Source organism: Manis javanica, chromosome 14, assembly GCF_040802235.1.
Source record: "Manis javanica isolate MJ-LG chromosome 14, MJ_LKY, whole genome shotgun sequence".
NCBI classification, from domain to species: Eukaryota; Metazoa; Chordata; class Mammalia; order Pholidota; family Manidae; genus Manis; species Manis javanica.
Window position 1 is genome coordinate 51,964,981 of NC_133169.1, and position 16,642 is coordinate 51,981,622.

Below are 16,642 nucleotides of genomic sequence, written 5' to 3' on the forward strand. Positions count from 1 at the left end.
AAAAAAAAATTTGACAAAATCCAAAACTCATTCATGGTAAAATTTTTGAACATACTATACATAAAGAAGGAAACTTTCTAACCCTGATGTAAGGTATATACAAAAATTCTATTACTTTGAGAATTTCATAACTTCCTTTTTTTTCCCATTTATATCTCCGATCCATTTCTAATTTTTTATTTATGGTGTTTAAGATCATCCCCCACTTTTTTTTGTATTTATACATGGTTCCATCACCGTTTATAGAATATACCTTTTCTACCATTGAATTCCCCTGGTGCTTTTGCCAAACTTCAGTTGACTGTATTTCTAAAGGTCTCATTTGTTTTCTCTATCCTGTTTCATTGATCTGTAAGTTGATCTAATGACATACCATCTTGAGAATTCTAGCTTTATTTTAGCTTTGTAGTATTTATCGTCTTGAAATCTGTTAATATAAATATTCTAACTTAGTTCTCCAAAATTGTTTTAGCTATTTTAGGTTTGTTACGTTTCCATGTAAATTTTTGAATCATTATGTCAATTTCTCTAAGGCAATTTTTTCATTGCATTGGATCTGTAGAACCATTTAATCAAAAAACAGGATATATATTTCATTTTATTTGGGTCATCTTTAATTTCTCTCGGCAACATTTTGTAGTGTTTTAGTTTATCATTTTGTAGGGTTCTTGTACATATTTTGATAAGTTTATCTGAGTGTTCTATGTTTTCTTCCTGTTTTTAATGAAATTAAAATAATTTTTTAGATTATTTGTTGATAATACACAGAAAACCAATTTTTGGACATTGAGCTTGTATCCTTCAATCTTGCTAATTTCACTTCTTACCAGAAGTACAGGATTTACTTAATATACAGTCATGTCATCTACAGTTGAAATATTTATCCTGCCTTTCTTATATAAACGATCATTCCCAGAACTCATAGTTGAAGGGAGTATGTTTGTTTGTATCAGTACTCTAGTTGATAAATCCAGTAGGAATGATAGAATTGTAAAATGCCTATTTCAATAGCCCTAATTACACTTTCAATAAAGGCACTGATCAAAATGGGATGCTAAACTAATAGTTGAAAAATTGAAAGGAAACTTTATAATGAGAATGTTAAGTTGATACTGTCTGAAGCCACTCACCAATTTTAACATATTAAAAAATGGGACAACCAGATAGTTTGTGCCTTTATATGCGATGTGATAAAACATCTTTTAGGCTTTTTTGTTTTTTGTTTTAGCTTCTGTTTCTCTCTTTAAAGTATATATATATTCTTGAATATGGCATATACTTTGCTGTTTTAATGTTTTTGTCTGCTGATTCACTCATTGCTGGCAGTCCTGGGTCTGTTTTTGTTGATTGGTTTTACTGTTGGTTAATGGATTAGCTTTTCCTGTTTCTTTCCATGCTTGTTTTTTATTTTGTTTTAGTGGACATTGAACATTGTGAATTTTGTGTTCCTGGGTTTAATTTTTGTTACATTTCTTTAATGTTGTATTGGGCTTTCTTCTGACATGGAGTTTAAGTAATTGAATCCATTTGATCATTTTGTGTCTTTCATTCGACTAAGTAAGTCCAGCACTTTAGTGTAGAACTAATTCATCACATCATTAAGGAAATACATTTCTGAGGACCCTACTCAATGCTGCATGTATTATGTGGTCTTTCCACTCTGGCTTTTAAATTGTTTTTTTCCTCACATATTCATAGGCTCGCCCACAGACTCAGGGGAATCTTCCTGAAGGTCACCAGAGTGCACCTGTGCACTCACACATGTACTCTCTCTCCTCTCTGCTGCTCCTTCGTTTCCTGCAGTCAACTCCATACATTTTAAGGATCTTTCTTCCTTCACTACTCACAACCCAACTAGCTCTGTGTCTTCAGTTCAGTGAGATTGCCAGGCTGTGTTAGGTTTCTCCCTTCTTGCATTGTGGCCTAGAGATTGTCTGTAGGTAATAAAATGGGTTATTGTAGAGGTCACCTTAATTTTTTTAATTCCCTCTCTTAGGGATCACAGCCTTGTCCTGCTTGTTTTCCAGTGTCTTTAATTTGTTTAATGTATCTATTTTGTCAGATTTTGAAGTTTTTTCAGATGGGAGAGTAAATCTAGTCCTGGTTAATCCATTCCGGATGAAAGCAAACTTAGAAATTAGCTTTTGTCTCATGTATTAGATGATGTAAGAAAATATAGAAGTGGGTTTTTGTTATGTACAAAAGTAATTTATTACATTTGGGTTAGAATTAGTGTTTTGTTATAAACTGATATTTGTATATAACCTTATACTTTGTGAAAAATCAAAATTTGTATAATATTGACCCTCTCATAAAAGTATGTGATATGTCACTTTCTTTATTCAAGTCCTATTTCTAGTCCATCAGTAGAATTGCATAGTGTTTATAAATACAGAAAGACTTCTGTATTTCTTCATTAAAGTTTGCTTTTTGGTATTTCATACTTTGCATTATTGGTGGTGTGTTTTTGTTAATTTTTTTGGTTAGCTACTTTGGAATAATTATTTATTTTATAATTGGCCATGGTACTTAATTTTCATTAATATAATATTTTAGGTTGCTACTATTATTTAAGTGTACTCTGCATATTAAGAATGTTAACCTTTTGTCTCATAATTAGCAAGCATTTTTTTCTGTTTCCTCCACAAAATAAAAATGATTTTATTATAAATTAAAATTAATTTATAAAATTAAAAATTCAGTTTATCTTTTAAAATGAAAACATCATTGTTTTCCCTTTATGAATGCTTTTGTTTTTGATTTGCTGAATCTCTGAATGAAGAATATAAAAATCTCATATTTTCTTTCAGTACCAATTCAATTTTAGTTTCTTCCAAAAAGCTAGCAAGTGGCTTCAACACTATTTTCAAAAATAAATTACCTCTATATCTAACTGCATTTCTTTATATATTCAAATGTGGATATTTTGAAAGTTGGTTATATCTGTTGTCTAATCTCCCTAAAATACTAAAAATAATTTACTATTATAAAATATTCCATAATTGTGGCTTTACTCTTTATTGTGTTTTTACTTGAATTTAACATATACTGATAACTGTTCAAAATTTGAAATTATGAAGGTATCTTTTATAATTAGTTTTAGAGACTAAAGGCAGACATTTAAAAGAATTTTCACACAACTGTATTGATACCAGTTACATCTAGGCAAGAAAGAGGAAAGTTTTATTTTTATTTTTTAAAAAACTCTTACTTCATTAATGTAAGTGATAGGATAGGAATTTCTTGGTTAATATCTAGTTTTCTTTGATTCATTTTTTTTCCTATATTGACATATTTTATTTATAACCTTTGCTAAAGAAATTGTTTTTCTGTTTTTATAGTTTTGGTAAGCAGTTTGGAGGAAAAAGAGGATGTGATTGTCTTGTGTTAGAGCCTTCAGAAATGATTGTGGTAAGAACTTTAAAGAATGCTGAATTGTTTTTGATCTGCTTCAGTTTCAATTTTAAATGTAGTAGGCTTTTAAACACTCAGTGGAGGTTCCATTACTATGACTTTTTAAATATTAAGTAGCACCAAATTCATATACAATGTTTGACACATTTTCATCTACTTTAATTTTTTTCTGATCCTTGAGAGAACTTGAAACATGATATAGTTATATATATAACATGTTCCAAATTTGGTAATTGCTTTTACTACCTATACCAGAAATTCTAAATAAAGGCTTTTAAAAAGGGGCCCTTCTGCATTTGAAGCACTTTTAAAGTGTTTTCTCTTTTCCTGCTAAATTTAGTTTAATAGTCTTTGAACATCCATGTTCTGTGCTCTGAACTTGAAAGGAAGAGATGGGGGGAGGAAAGGCATGTAATTATAAATGGTTTAGATCTTAATATTTCTACTTTAACAGAGTATATTTAAGGAATAACTCCTTACTTTTCCTAAGAAAGCTCAGTAGTTGATATAACTTTAGAATATCTGACTTTTTTTTTTAAGCATTTGAAGAAGCAAGAACACAGCTCCCTTTTTACCTTATTCCGAAACGACCTTACTGGAAAATAGCTTATGCTGAATGGACACCTTGTCCTACTAGCATCTTGTGTAGATGATCATGTCAGCTGATTTTGCTGTGAACTATTGAGAAGTGAGGTTGACTTCATAATGAAGCATTTTAATGTCATGGCTCAAAACTAAACTGCTTTTCCATGTCATGATACTATATCAGATTGATAGTTTCAGGTAATTTTTCTCTTCCCCAAAGTGGATTATCTATATCATGCACTAAGTGTCCTAAATTTCATATAAACAACTAGATTTTAAGCTCCTGAAAGGCAAAGATTATGTCTTACTTTGTGTCTGCAGTAATATGCCAGAGTGCTGCCTGCATAGTAAGTATTCAGTGAATGTTACTTGAATTCAAATTTGTTCAAGTCTTGGACTAGGTGTTGTTTATGTTTATTTTCTTTAAATATCAATATACATGGCTTATCAAGGCTTCAGAACTCCCTTATTTAAATAAATACATTGAGGGACACGGCAAGAAAACAGACAGTACTGGTTTATCTTTTATTTGTCAGTTGATACATTTGTATTTCTCATGCTTCATGAGAAAAGAATAGTGCCTTTAATATAGTGTTCTCATATATATTGCTTTTTTGTTTTATTGTTAAATATGCTGAACATAAAATCTACATCTTAACCATTTTTAAGTGTACTGTTCTGTGCATTAAATTAATTATGAATTAATTATTTATAAACTATTAAATTAGTTTTCCCCTTAAAGAGAAAGCTTTGTCCCTGCCCCACACCTGGAGTTAGCTTTTTCTCTAAGGACACTTGCTTGCTTTTACTGGAGAATAGTATTTAGAAACCAAGATCTGACTGCTAGTTGTTTTCATTGCTCTAGATACCTCACGGCTTGTAGTGCTTCTTGGTGCACAAAGCTAGAAAACACAGGTCTGAGTGTATGTACACACACACATATGCATATGTCTATATTCCTTTATTTTTAAAACAGAGTTTATTCTGTCTTTTCCTCTTTGCTTATTTGTACCTACTTTCTCTAACAGTGAGAAATTTAGTTTCCAATATGATCAGTGTATGTACTTACACATAAGATAATATAAGAATTGCTTGCCCATAACATTGCAAGAAGTGCGACTAGCTAGAGTATTAACATGAACCAGTACACATATTTTAAGCATATGTAATTTATTGAGATTTTACAAATCTATACCTTTAATAATATGCATCTCCAACAAAATATAAAATATTTTCATTACCCACCCTATAAAGTAAGGGAATATTCAGAGAGTTTTGGGATCCAGCAAAAGGACAGAGGGTCCAGATTGAAGGGACTCCCATTGGCCAAATCTGGGACAGTTTGAGATTCCAAGTAAAAATGCATAGTAATTGGTGGCATTACCCCCTTGCCCCCCCATATATAAGAATTTGTAACTCCTGATAGGAATGAATGATTGAGGGAGAAGGAAAAGTTCTTCCTGATAGTTGATTAATCATTAATGAAAATCATTAATGAAAGCTAACCTTGTGGCTGATGTTTGATGAGAAACAATACATAGTATCAGCACATCTCCCCACAAATCCCCATATACCAAATTTCTGATAGGGAAACGTGGAGGATATCATTGTAGCAAAAATTACTGCTACCATTGTGAGTACACATACCGTCATCACAAACTGATGTCCTTTTACTCCTGATAGGATGCACTGAAAAGGACACAATCTTACTTCTGTGATAAATATCTGCCAGAAATTCACACCTAATAACCATCTAATTATTAGGAGAAATCAGACAAATGAAATTGAAGACATTCTACAAATTAACTGGCCTATACTCTTTAAATATACCAATGTCAAGAAATACACAAAGACTGAGGAATGTTCCAGATTAAAAGAGAGGAAAGGCATAACCAAATAGAGTGCTTGATGTTGTATTAAATTTTGGGGGTAGGGGTGTGAAGCTATAAATGATGTTGTTAGCACAGTTGATGAAATTTGAATATAAACTGTGGATTAGGTAATACTGAATTTCCTGATTTTGATAACTACTAGAGTTATGTAAGAGAAAGTCTTTATTTTTAGGAACTACATGCTGACATATTTCAGAGTCAAGAAGCACTCTCTTCAGGTTATACTCAGTTGTTTCTGAAAAAAAATTCACATCTATATAAAATTTAAAATTTTAATGTCACCAAAAAATTAACATCAAGTATATATATTCATGGTTGGTAATTTTTTAATGCCAAAACTGGATATTATTATGAACAGCATAGCTGAAAATGCTGTATGAGTACTTAACAGTAGAGCAGAATAGAGAGCTGAGAAATAAACCCATGCCTGTATGGTCAATTAATATATGACAAAGAGTACAGTATACTTCAGTATACTCTCAAGAAGTGAGGAAAAGACAGTTTCTTCCATACATGGTAACTTGGAAAAGAATGAACATGCTAACATGTAAAGAATGAAACTGGATCATTGTATTACATCATGCACAACAATAAACTGTAGAAGTAGATTAAATAGCTAAATACAAGACTTGAAGTCATGAAACAGAAGAAAACATGCAGTAAACTCTTGAACATCAGCATTAGCAATTATATCTGGATACATTTCCCCAGGCAAGGGAAACAAAAACAAAAATAAACAGGTGGTACTAAAAAGCTTTGGCACAGGAAAAGAAACCATCAACAAAACAAAAAGGCAGCCTACATGTGGGAGAATATATTTGCAAGTGATACATCCAACAAGGGGCTAATTTCCAAAATACATAAAGAACTCATACGACTCAACATAAAAAAAAATGGACAGAGGACCTGGATGGACATTCTCCGAAGAAAACATGCAAACGGCCAACAGACACATGGAAAAATGCTCAACAGCAGTAATCATCAGGGAAATGCCCATCAAAACCATAATGAAATAGCACTTTACACCAGTCAGAATGGCTAATAATCAACGAGACAAGAAATAAGTAATGGCAAGGATGTGGAAAAAGGGAACTCTTGTACACAGTTGGTGAGATTGCACATTGGCACAGCCACTATGGAAAGCAGTGTGGAGGTTTCTCAGAAAACGAAAAACGGAAATACCGTATGATTTAGCAATTCCATTTCTGGGAATTTACCCAAGGAAAACAAAATCACTGATTTATAATGTTATGTAGCACTCTTAGGTTTATCACAGCTATTGACAATAGCCAAACTATGGAAACAACCTAAATGTCCATCAGTAGATTAGTGGATAAAGAGGTGGTATGTATCTACAATGGAATATTACTCAGCCATAAAAAATAATGAAATTTTTTCGTTTGCAACAACGTGGATGAACCTAGAGGGTATTAAGCTTAGTGAAATAAACCAAACAGATACCATATAATTTCATTTACATGTGGAATTTAAAAAAGCAAGGTGAAAGAGTGAACAAAACAAATAGATTCATAGTCACAGTGAAAAGACTAGTAGTTGCCATAGGGAGGGATGTGGGGAAATGGTTGAAAAAGTTGCAGGGGTGGGGAATAAATTAGAATATTTAATATCTTGATCTCAGCAATGGTTACATAAGTGTATAAATGAGTCACAATTGTTCAAGCTGTACATTAAGATTTGTTCATTTTATTGTATATACCTCAATTAAAAAATAAAATGCTTTATAAGTTATAAGAAAATAATACAAAATAATTTTAAGGTTTTTATTTCTGAGGTTTCTGAAGGATTTTATCAATCCATCATATTGATGAATCTTAAATTATAATTTTTTAAATAGTTTTTCACCATTACTGTGAAATACAGAAATGTATTGAACATTCTGTACCAGTACCTATCTCAGGTGCCCTTTTTTTTTAGATGAAGTTATATAGAATTCATAAAAATGCTTGGTTTGAGTGTGTACATATTTAATATTTTGACAAATTCTTTTAAACAATCTTATTTTGTATGTATTTGTACAAATTTGAGAAACCTTCTGGTGATTGGTAATGCATGTTACTATGTACCTTCCTGATCACCTGGCAGTATTAATCATCTTAATTTGATACGTTACAAGGAAATATTGTTTTAACTTGTGCATATTCTCATGCTTTATGGAGGATTTTTCTTATCCATAACTCCTGCCCATTTTTCTACTTGGACTATTCTTTATTAATAAGAGCTTTTTATGACTAAATAAATAAGCCTTCTGTTTATAAGAGGCTATGAATTCATTTTTTTAACTTTGTACTAAAATGAATTTTGTGTCAGTTACATTCTTTTTCTGATCGCTTTTTTTTTTTTCCTGTTATGACTTCCTGGTTTGGTATAAGGCTTAATAGGAAGACCTTGCACATGACATTATTACTGAACTTTTAACTTGTATTTTAATTTTTAACCTGTATTGTTTTTTAGAACTTAATTAGTTGATTACTTTAACTTAAATCTCACTTCCTCTGAGGAGCTGAAGTCATTGGTAACCACGTAACTAACTACCCGTCTCCCAATATATCCTCTAAGAACAATGTGGCCCTACAAGGAAGGTAAAAGACATCCACACACAAACCATGCTTGCAGCCTAACTTGAAGACAGAGAATGCCCAGACTTAAAAATAATTGTAAGTAAAAGAGAAACTACTGAATTTTCAGCATGTGATCTCTCACACACTCTACTCCCAGCCCTCAGACAGGCTTTGTAGGGAGCAAAGGCTAGCCAACACATATACACAACACAGCAATAGAAGCTGGACCTATTTCCACACTAAGTTCAACATTAAATAGGTGTGTGTTACAGGTAAGAATAGGGACTACGGAGAAGTTACTTAAAATTGTGAGTGATTTGCAGAAGTCATCTTCTCAGAAGCTTCAGGGTTAAGACAAAAGGTATAAAGGAAACAAGCTCCTTTTGCTAATTTAAATGCTGACAAAGAAAAGGACCTGGGGAAGTTTTAGTATCCTGCAAGACAAAATGAATGCAAAATCAAGGTCTTACAATCTCTTTTCCCACCAACAGACCAAAAAGGTATCCTAAAATGCCTGGACTTCAAAATATTTTATATAAGGGTAAGCTATTAAACTAGGAATCTTCTGAAACACCCTAACACCACAAAAAGGAAAAGTTAGTAAGTCCATATATAGCTGTTGTAAAAATAAAACAAAATGACATTTCAGTACATATCAACTGAAGAAAATACCTCCCTGCCCCAGAAAAACAAGCATGCAGATGAAACTGACCACATTCCAGACAGTTAAATGTATTCAGTCAAGCATGTAAGGATATTTTTTAATAATGAAATTCCAACACAAAAGAAAATGGGAAAAAAAAGGAATAGAAAAGTGAATAAACCAGTAGAGAAATAGGACATAGGAAAAAAAATCTTCTAAATAAATTATAAGGTGTCCCAGGGAGAATAGACTCAAATGAAAATTTAATAAGGTGCATTGAAGAAGGGTATGAAAAGAACAGAGTGAAAGAAAATGATATAGAAGATGAAGTAAAAAGTGTCAGACAATGTATTGTATACTACAAAGTTGCTAAGTGAGCAGATCTTACAGTTTCTTAGCACAAAAATGCAATGGTAATTATGTGATGGAGGTGTTGGCTAAGGCTGTAGTGATCATCATTTTGCAGGACATACCAGTATCAGATCAGCACATATACTTTATGTTTTATGTCAGTTATATTTCAAAGCTAGGAAAAAAAAAACCAGGTGTCATGGGAAACAGTGGAAATTAAAGACCCAATATAGGACTAACATTCATAATTTGAGAGTCCAAGAAAGAAAAAAGAATGGAAAAGAACTAATTTTTTTTTTAATCTATAATTACATGAGGAACATTATGTTTACCAGACTCCCCCCATCACGAAGTCCCCCTCACAAACCCCATTACAGTCACTGTCCATCAGCGTAGTAAGATGCTGTAGAATCACTACTTGTCTTCACTGTGTTGCACAGCCCTCCCCATGCTCCCCCCACATGCTAATTATACATACTAATCGTAATAATCCCCTTTCTATTTCCCCGCCCTTATCCCTCCCTTCTCACCAATCCTCCCCAGTCCCTTTCCCTTTGGTAACTGTTAGTCCATTCTTGGGTTCTGTGAGTCTGCTGCTGTTTTGTTCCTTCAGTTTTTCTTTTTCTTATACTCCACATGTGAGTGAAATCATTTAATACTTGTCTTTCTCCACCTGGATTATTTCACTGAGCATAATACCCTCTAGCTCCATCCATGTTGTTGCAAATGATAGGATTTGTTTTCTTCTTATGGCTGAATAGTATTCCATTGTGTATATGTACTACATCTTCTTTATCCATTCATCTATTGATGGACATTTAGGTTGCTTCCATTTCTTGGCTATTGTAAATAGTGCTGCGATAAACATAGGGGTGCATCTGTCTTTTTCAAACTGGGCTGCTGCATTCTAAGGGTAAATTCCTAGAAGTGGAAATACTAGGTCAAATGGTATGTCTATTTTTAGTTTTTTGAGGAACCTCCATACTGTTTTCCACAATGGTTGAACTAATTTACATTCGCACCAGCAGTGTAGGAGGGTTCCCCTTTCTCCACAACCTCACCAACATGTGTTGTTGTTTGTCTTTTGGATGGTGGCAATCATTACTGGTGTGAGGTTTTAATTTGCATTTCTCTGATGACTAGCGATGTGGAGCCATCTTTTCATGTGTCTGTTGGCAATCTGAATTTCTTCTTTAGAGAACTGTCTATTCAGCTCCTCTGCCCATGTCTTAATTGCATTATTTGGTTTTTGTTTGTTGAGGTGCATGAGCTCTTTATATATTTTGGATGTCAACCCTTTATCGGATCTGTCATTTATGAATATATTCTCCCATACTGTAGGATACCTTTTTGTTCTATTGGTGGTGTCCTTTGCTGTACAGAAGGATTTCAGCTTGATATAGTCCCACTTGTTCATTTTTGCTTTGTTTCCCTTTCCGGGGGAGATATGTTCTTGAAGAAGTTGCTCATGTTTATGTCCAAGAGATTTTTGCCTATGTTTTTTTCCAGAAGTTTTATGGTTTCATGACTTACATTCAGGTCTTTGATCCATTTTGAATTTACTTTTGTGTATGGGGTTAGACAGTGATCCAGTTTCATTCTCTTACATGTAGCTGTCCAGTTTTGCCAACACCATCTGTTGAAGAGACTGTCATTTCCCCATTGTATGTCCATGACTCTTTTATCATATATTAATGGACCATATATGTTTGGGTTAATGTCTGGAGTCTCTAATCTGTTCCACTGGTCTGTGGCTCTGTTCTTGTGCCAGTACCAAATTATCTTGATTATTGTGGCGTTGTAGTAGAGCTTGAAGTTGGGGAGCGAGATCTCCCCCACTTTATTCTTCCTTCTCAGGATTGCTTTGGCTATTCGGGGTCTTTGGTGTTTCCATATGAATTTTTGAAGTATTTGTTCCAGTTCATTGAAGAATGTTGTTGGTAATTTGATAGGGATTGCATCAAATCTGTATATTGCTTTGGGCAGGATGGCCATTTTGACGATAGTAATTCTTCTGAGCCAGGAGCATGGAATGAGTTTCCATTTGGTAGTGCCCTCTTTAATTTCTTTTAAGAGTGTCTTACAATTTTCAGGGTATAGGTCTTTCACTTCCTTGGTTAGGTTTATTCCTAGGTACTGTATTCTTTTTGATGCAATTGTGAATGGAATTGTTTTCCTGATTTCTCTTTCTGTTAGTTCATCGTTAGTATATAGGAAAGCCAGAGATTTCTGTGTGTTAATTTTGTATCCTGCAACTTTGCTATATTCTGATATCAGTTCTAGTAGTTTTGGAGTGGAGTCTTTAGGGTTTTTTATGTACAGTATCATGTCATCTGCCAATAGTGACAGTTTAACTCCTTCTTTACCAATCTGGATTCCTTGTATTTTTTTGTTTTGTCTGATTGCCGTGGCTAGGACCTCCAGTACTATGTTGAATAACAGTGGGGAGAGTGGGCATCCCTGTCTAGTTCCCGATCTCAGAGGAAATGCTTTCAGCTTCTTGCTGTTCAGTATAATGTTGGCTGTGGGCTTATCATATATGGCCTTTATTATGTTGAGGTACTTGCCCTGTATACCCATTTTGATGAGAGTTTTTATCATGAATGGATGTTGAATTTTGTCAAATGCTTTTTCAGCATCTATGGAGATGATCATGTGGTTTTTATCTTTCTTTTTGTTTATATGGTGGATGATGTTGACGGATTTTCAAATGTTGTACCATCCTTGCATCCCTGGGATGAATCCCACTTGGTCATGGTGTATGATCTTTTTGATGTATTTTTTAATTTGGTTTGCTAATATTTTGTTGAGTATTTTTGCATCTATGTTCATCAGGGATATTGCTCTGTAATTATCTTTTTTGGTGGGATTTTTGCCTGGTTTTGGTATTAGGGTAATGTTGGCTTCATAGAATGAGTTTGGGAGTATTGCTTCCTCTTCTGTTTTTTGGCAAACTTTAAGGAGAATGGGTATTATGTCTTCTCTGTATGTCTGATAAAATTCCGAGGTAAATCCATCTGGCCCGGGGGTTTTGTTCCTGAGTACTGTTTTGATTACCGCTTCAGTTTCTTTGCTGGTAATTGGTTTGTTTAGATTTTGTGTTTCTTCTTTGGTCAATCTTGGAAGGTTATATTTTTCTAAAAAGTCCATTTCTTCTAGGTTTTCCAGCTTGTTAGCATATAGGTTTTCATAGTACTCTCTAATAATTCTTTGTATTTCTGTGTGGTCCGTCGTGATTTTTCCATTCTCGTTTCTGATTCTGTTGATGTGTGTTGATTCTCTTTTTCTCTTAATAAGTCTGGCTAGAGGCTTATCTATTTTGTTTATTTTCTCAAAGAACCAGCTCTTGGTTTCATTGATATTTTTCTATTGTTTTATTCTTCTCTATTTTATTTATTTCTTCTCTGATCTTTATTATGTCCCTCCTTCTGCTGACTTTAGGCCTCATTTGTTCTTCTTTTTCCAAATTTGATAATTGTGACGTTAGACTATTCATTCGAGATTGTTCTTCCTTCTTTAAATATGCCTGGATTGCTATCTACTTTCCTCTTAAGACTGCTTTCGCTGAGTCCGACAAAAGTTGGGGCTTTGTATTGTTGTTGTCATTTGTTTCCATGTATTGGTGGATCTCCATTTTAATTTAATCATTGATCCATTGATTATTTAGGAGCATGTTAAGCCTCCATGTGTTTGTGAGCCTTTTTGCTTTCTTTGTACAGTTTATTTCTAGTTTTATACCTTTGTGGTCTGAAAAGTTGGTTAGTAGGATTTCAATTTTTTTGAATTTTCTGAGGCTCTTTTTGTAGCCTAGTATGTGGTCTATTCTGGAGAATGTTCCATGTGTACTTGAGAAGAATGTGTATCCTTTTGCTGTTGGATGTAGAGTTCTATAGATGTCTATTAGGTCCATCTGTTCTAGTGTGTTGTTCAGTGCCTCTGTGTCCTTACTTATTTTCTGTCTAGTGGATCTATCCTTTGGAGAAAGTGGTGTGTTGAAGTCTCCTAGAATGAATGCATTGCATTCTATTTCCTCCTTTAGTTCTATTAGTATTTGTTTCACATATGCTGTTGCTCCTGTGTCGGGTGCATATATATTTATAATGGTTATATCCTCTTGTTGGACTGAGCCCTTTATCATTATGTAATGTCCTTCTTTATCTCTTATGACTTTCTTTGTTTTGAAGTCTGTTTTGTCTGATACTAGTATTGCAACACCTGCTTTTTTTTTTCCGTGTTGTTTGCATGGAATATCTTTTTCCATCCCTTGACTTTTAGTCTGTGCATGTCTTTGGGTTTCAGGTGGGTCTCTTTTAAGCAGCATATAGATAGGTCTTGCTTTTTTAACCATTCTGTTACTCTGCGTCTTTGGATTGGTGCATTCAATCCATTTACATTTAGGGTGATTATTGAAAGATATGTACTTACTGCCATTGCAGGCTTTAGATTCGTGGTTACCAGGGGTTCAAGGTTAACTTCTTTTAATATCTTACTGCCTAACTTAACTCGCTTTTTGAACTATTATAGACACTGTCTGGTGATTCTTTATTTCTCTCCCTTCTTATTCCTCTTCCTCCATTCTTTATATGTTGGGTGTTTTATTCTGTGCTCTTTTGTGTTTCCTTTAACTGCTTTTGTGGGTAGTTGATTTTATTTTTTGCCTTTAGTTAGTATTTGGTTGGTCTGCTTTCTTTGCTGTGATTTTATTTTCTCTGGTGAGATCTGTTTTGCCTTAGGAGGGCTCCCATCTAGAGCAGTCCCTCTGAAATACCCTGTAGAGTTGGTTTGTGGGAAGTAAATTCCCTCAGCTTTTGCTTGTCTGGGAATTGTTTAATCCCTTCTTCATATTTAAATGATAATTGTGCTGGATACATGTTCTTGGTTCAAACCCCTTCTGTTTCATTGCATTAAATATATCATGCCATTCTCTTCTGGCCTGTAAGGTTATGTTGAGAAATCTGATGATGACCTGATGGGTTTTCCTTTGTAGGTGACCTTTTTCCTCTCTCTAGGTGCCTTTAAAAGTCTGTCCTTCTCCTTGATGTTTGCCATTTTAATTATTATGTGTCTTGGTGTTGTCCTCCTTGGTTTCCTTCTTTTGGGAGTTCTGTGTACTTCCATGGTCTGAACGATTATTTCCTCCCCCAGTTTGGGGAAGTTTTCGGCAATTATTCAGATACACTTTCTATCCCTTTTTCTGTCTTTTCTTTTCTGGTACCCCTGTAATGCAAATATTGTTCCATTTGATTGGTCACACAGTTCTCTTAATATTGATTCATTCCTGGAGATCCTTTTATCTCTCTCTGTGTCAGCTTCTATGCGTTCCTGTTCTCTGGTTTCTATTCCATCAATGGCCTCTTGCATCTTATCCATTCTGCTTATAAATCCTTCCAGAGATTGTTTAATTTGTGTAATCTCCTTCCGGATGTCATCCCTTAGCTCTTGCATATTTCTCTGCAACTCCATCAGCATGGTTATGACCTTTATTTCTTTTTCAGGGAGATTGGTTAGGTCTATCTCCCCAGTTTCCTTCTCAGGGGAGGATGTCTCGGTTAGTCTCGTCTGTATCAAATTCTGCCTTTTCATGGTGATGGAGGTAGTTGTGGAAGCTGGCGCGTGTGTTGGCTGGGAGAACATCCCTTCTTGCTAATTGTGGCCTTCCTCTCCTGGGAGAATGATGACCCCTAGTGGCTTGTGCTGGGCAGCTGCACGCAGACGGGGTTTCTAATTCTTGCCCGGCTGCTGTGAAAGAAGCTCTGCCCTGCTGCCTCAGGCTCCTGCTCTACTATGGCGGAGCAGTGTCGGAGGGGAAATGGGCGGGAAGCTGTTTATCTCCATGAGGGGCCTCTGAGCTGCACTGCCACCCAGGGGTTAGGGTGCCCAGAGTTCCCTGGGAATCACAGCTCCTGGGCTACGTGTCCCAGGATGTTTCTGTCCAGCTGTGGGGTCCCTGTCCCTTTAAGTCTTTCAAAAAGCACTCGCTTTTCTTTGTCCCAGGGTCACTGGCTGCAGGGACCCACTCACAGGTTTTACTCTCCGTTTCCCTAGTATCCAGCACCCCATGCACTGTGTGTCTGCGCTCCCAGTGTGGATGGCTAGGGCTGGGTGTTAAGCAGTTCTTGGCTCCCTCTCCCTCCCCGCTCCAACTCCTCTCCTCCTGCCAGGGAGCTGGGGTGAGGGGCACTTGTGTCCCTCTGGACCACGGCTTGTATCTTACCCTCTTTGTGAGGCACTGGGTTCTCGCAGGTGTAGATGTAGTCTGTCTGTTGTCCTGTGTCTTCTGGTCTCTCTTTTAGGGATAGTTGTATCTGTTGAATTTTCAAAATATATATGGTTTTGGGAGGAGATTTCCACTGCTCTACTCACGCCGCCATCTTCTCTGCCTCCTCTGCCAATTTTTTAATTGGATTATTTGCTTGTTTGTTGAGGTGGGTGAACTCTTTATATGTTTTGGATGTCAACCCTTTGTTGAATCTGTCATTTATGAATATATTCTCCCATACTGTAGGATGTCTTTTTCTATTGGTGGTGTCCTTTGCTGTACAGAAGGTTTTCAGCTTGATATAGTCCCACTTGTTCATTTTTGCTTTTGTTTCCCTTGCCCAGGGAGATATGTTCATGAATAAGTTACTCACATTTATGTCCAAGAGATTTTTGTCTATGTTTTTTTCTAAGATTTTTATGGTTTCATGACTTACATTCAGGTCTTTACTCCATTTCTAATTTACTTTTGTGTAGGGGGTTAGACAATGATCCAGTTTCATTCTCTTACATGTAGCTGTCCAGTTTTGCCAACACCAGCTGTTGAAGAGGCTGTCATTTCCCCCTTGTATGTCCATGGCTGCTTTATTGTATATTAATTGACCATATATGTTTGGGTTAATATCTGGGTTTTCTAAAAAGGACTAATTTTTAAAGCTGTATTCAAAGACAGTTGTCCAGAAATTGAAACAGATGGGAATCTGTACATTGGAAAAGTCCACTGGGAACTGGAGCAGTTAGCACCAGAATAATTGTGTCCAAGGCATTCCTAGGAAGACTAGCAGGTTTCTAAGAGAACAAATCCTCATTGCTTCCCGATAAAGATATCACATAATTTCCAGAGGCAAAAAGAACACCGGTTCACATCTTTTTTTAATTCACTGAGGCAACCAAAAAAAGGCAACAGCAGAGCAGCATTT

The 16,642-nt window shown here is 35.1% G+C and overlaps 1 protein-coding gene across 17 annotated transcripts in view; it reads left to right on the forward strand.

Annotated features, from left to right (window-relative positions):
* The window catches only part of RAPGEF6 (Rap guanine nucleotide exchange factor 6), a 235,842-nt gene that overhangs the window by 46,656 nt on the left and 172,544 nt on the right, over positions 1-16,642 (forward strand). For 16 of the 17 annotated variants that reach the window (XR_012125294.1, XR_012125293.1, XM_073222084.1 and 13 more), the window contains exon 5: positions 3,342-3,411. The exons of the other annotated variant lie outside the window; for it this stretch is intronic. Coding sequence is in view for 14 of the 16 variants with exons in the window: in XM_073222084.1 (XP_073078185.1) it covers positions 3,342-3,411 (70 nt within the window). In the remaining 2 variants the exon portion in view is untranslated. The remainder of the gene's footprint in view (positions 1-3,341; positions 3,412-16,642) is intronic. 17 annotated transcript variants of the gene reach the window in all.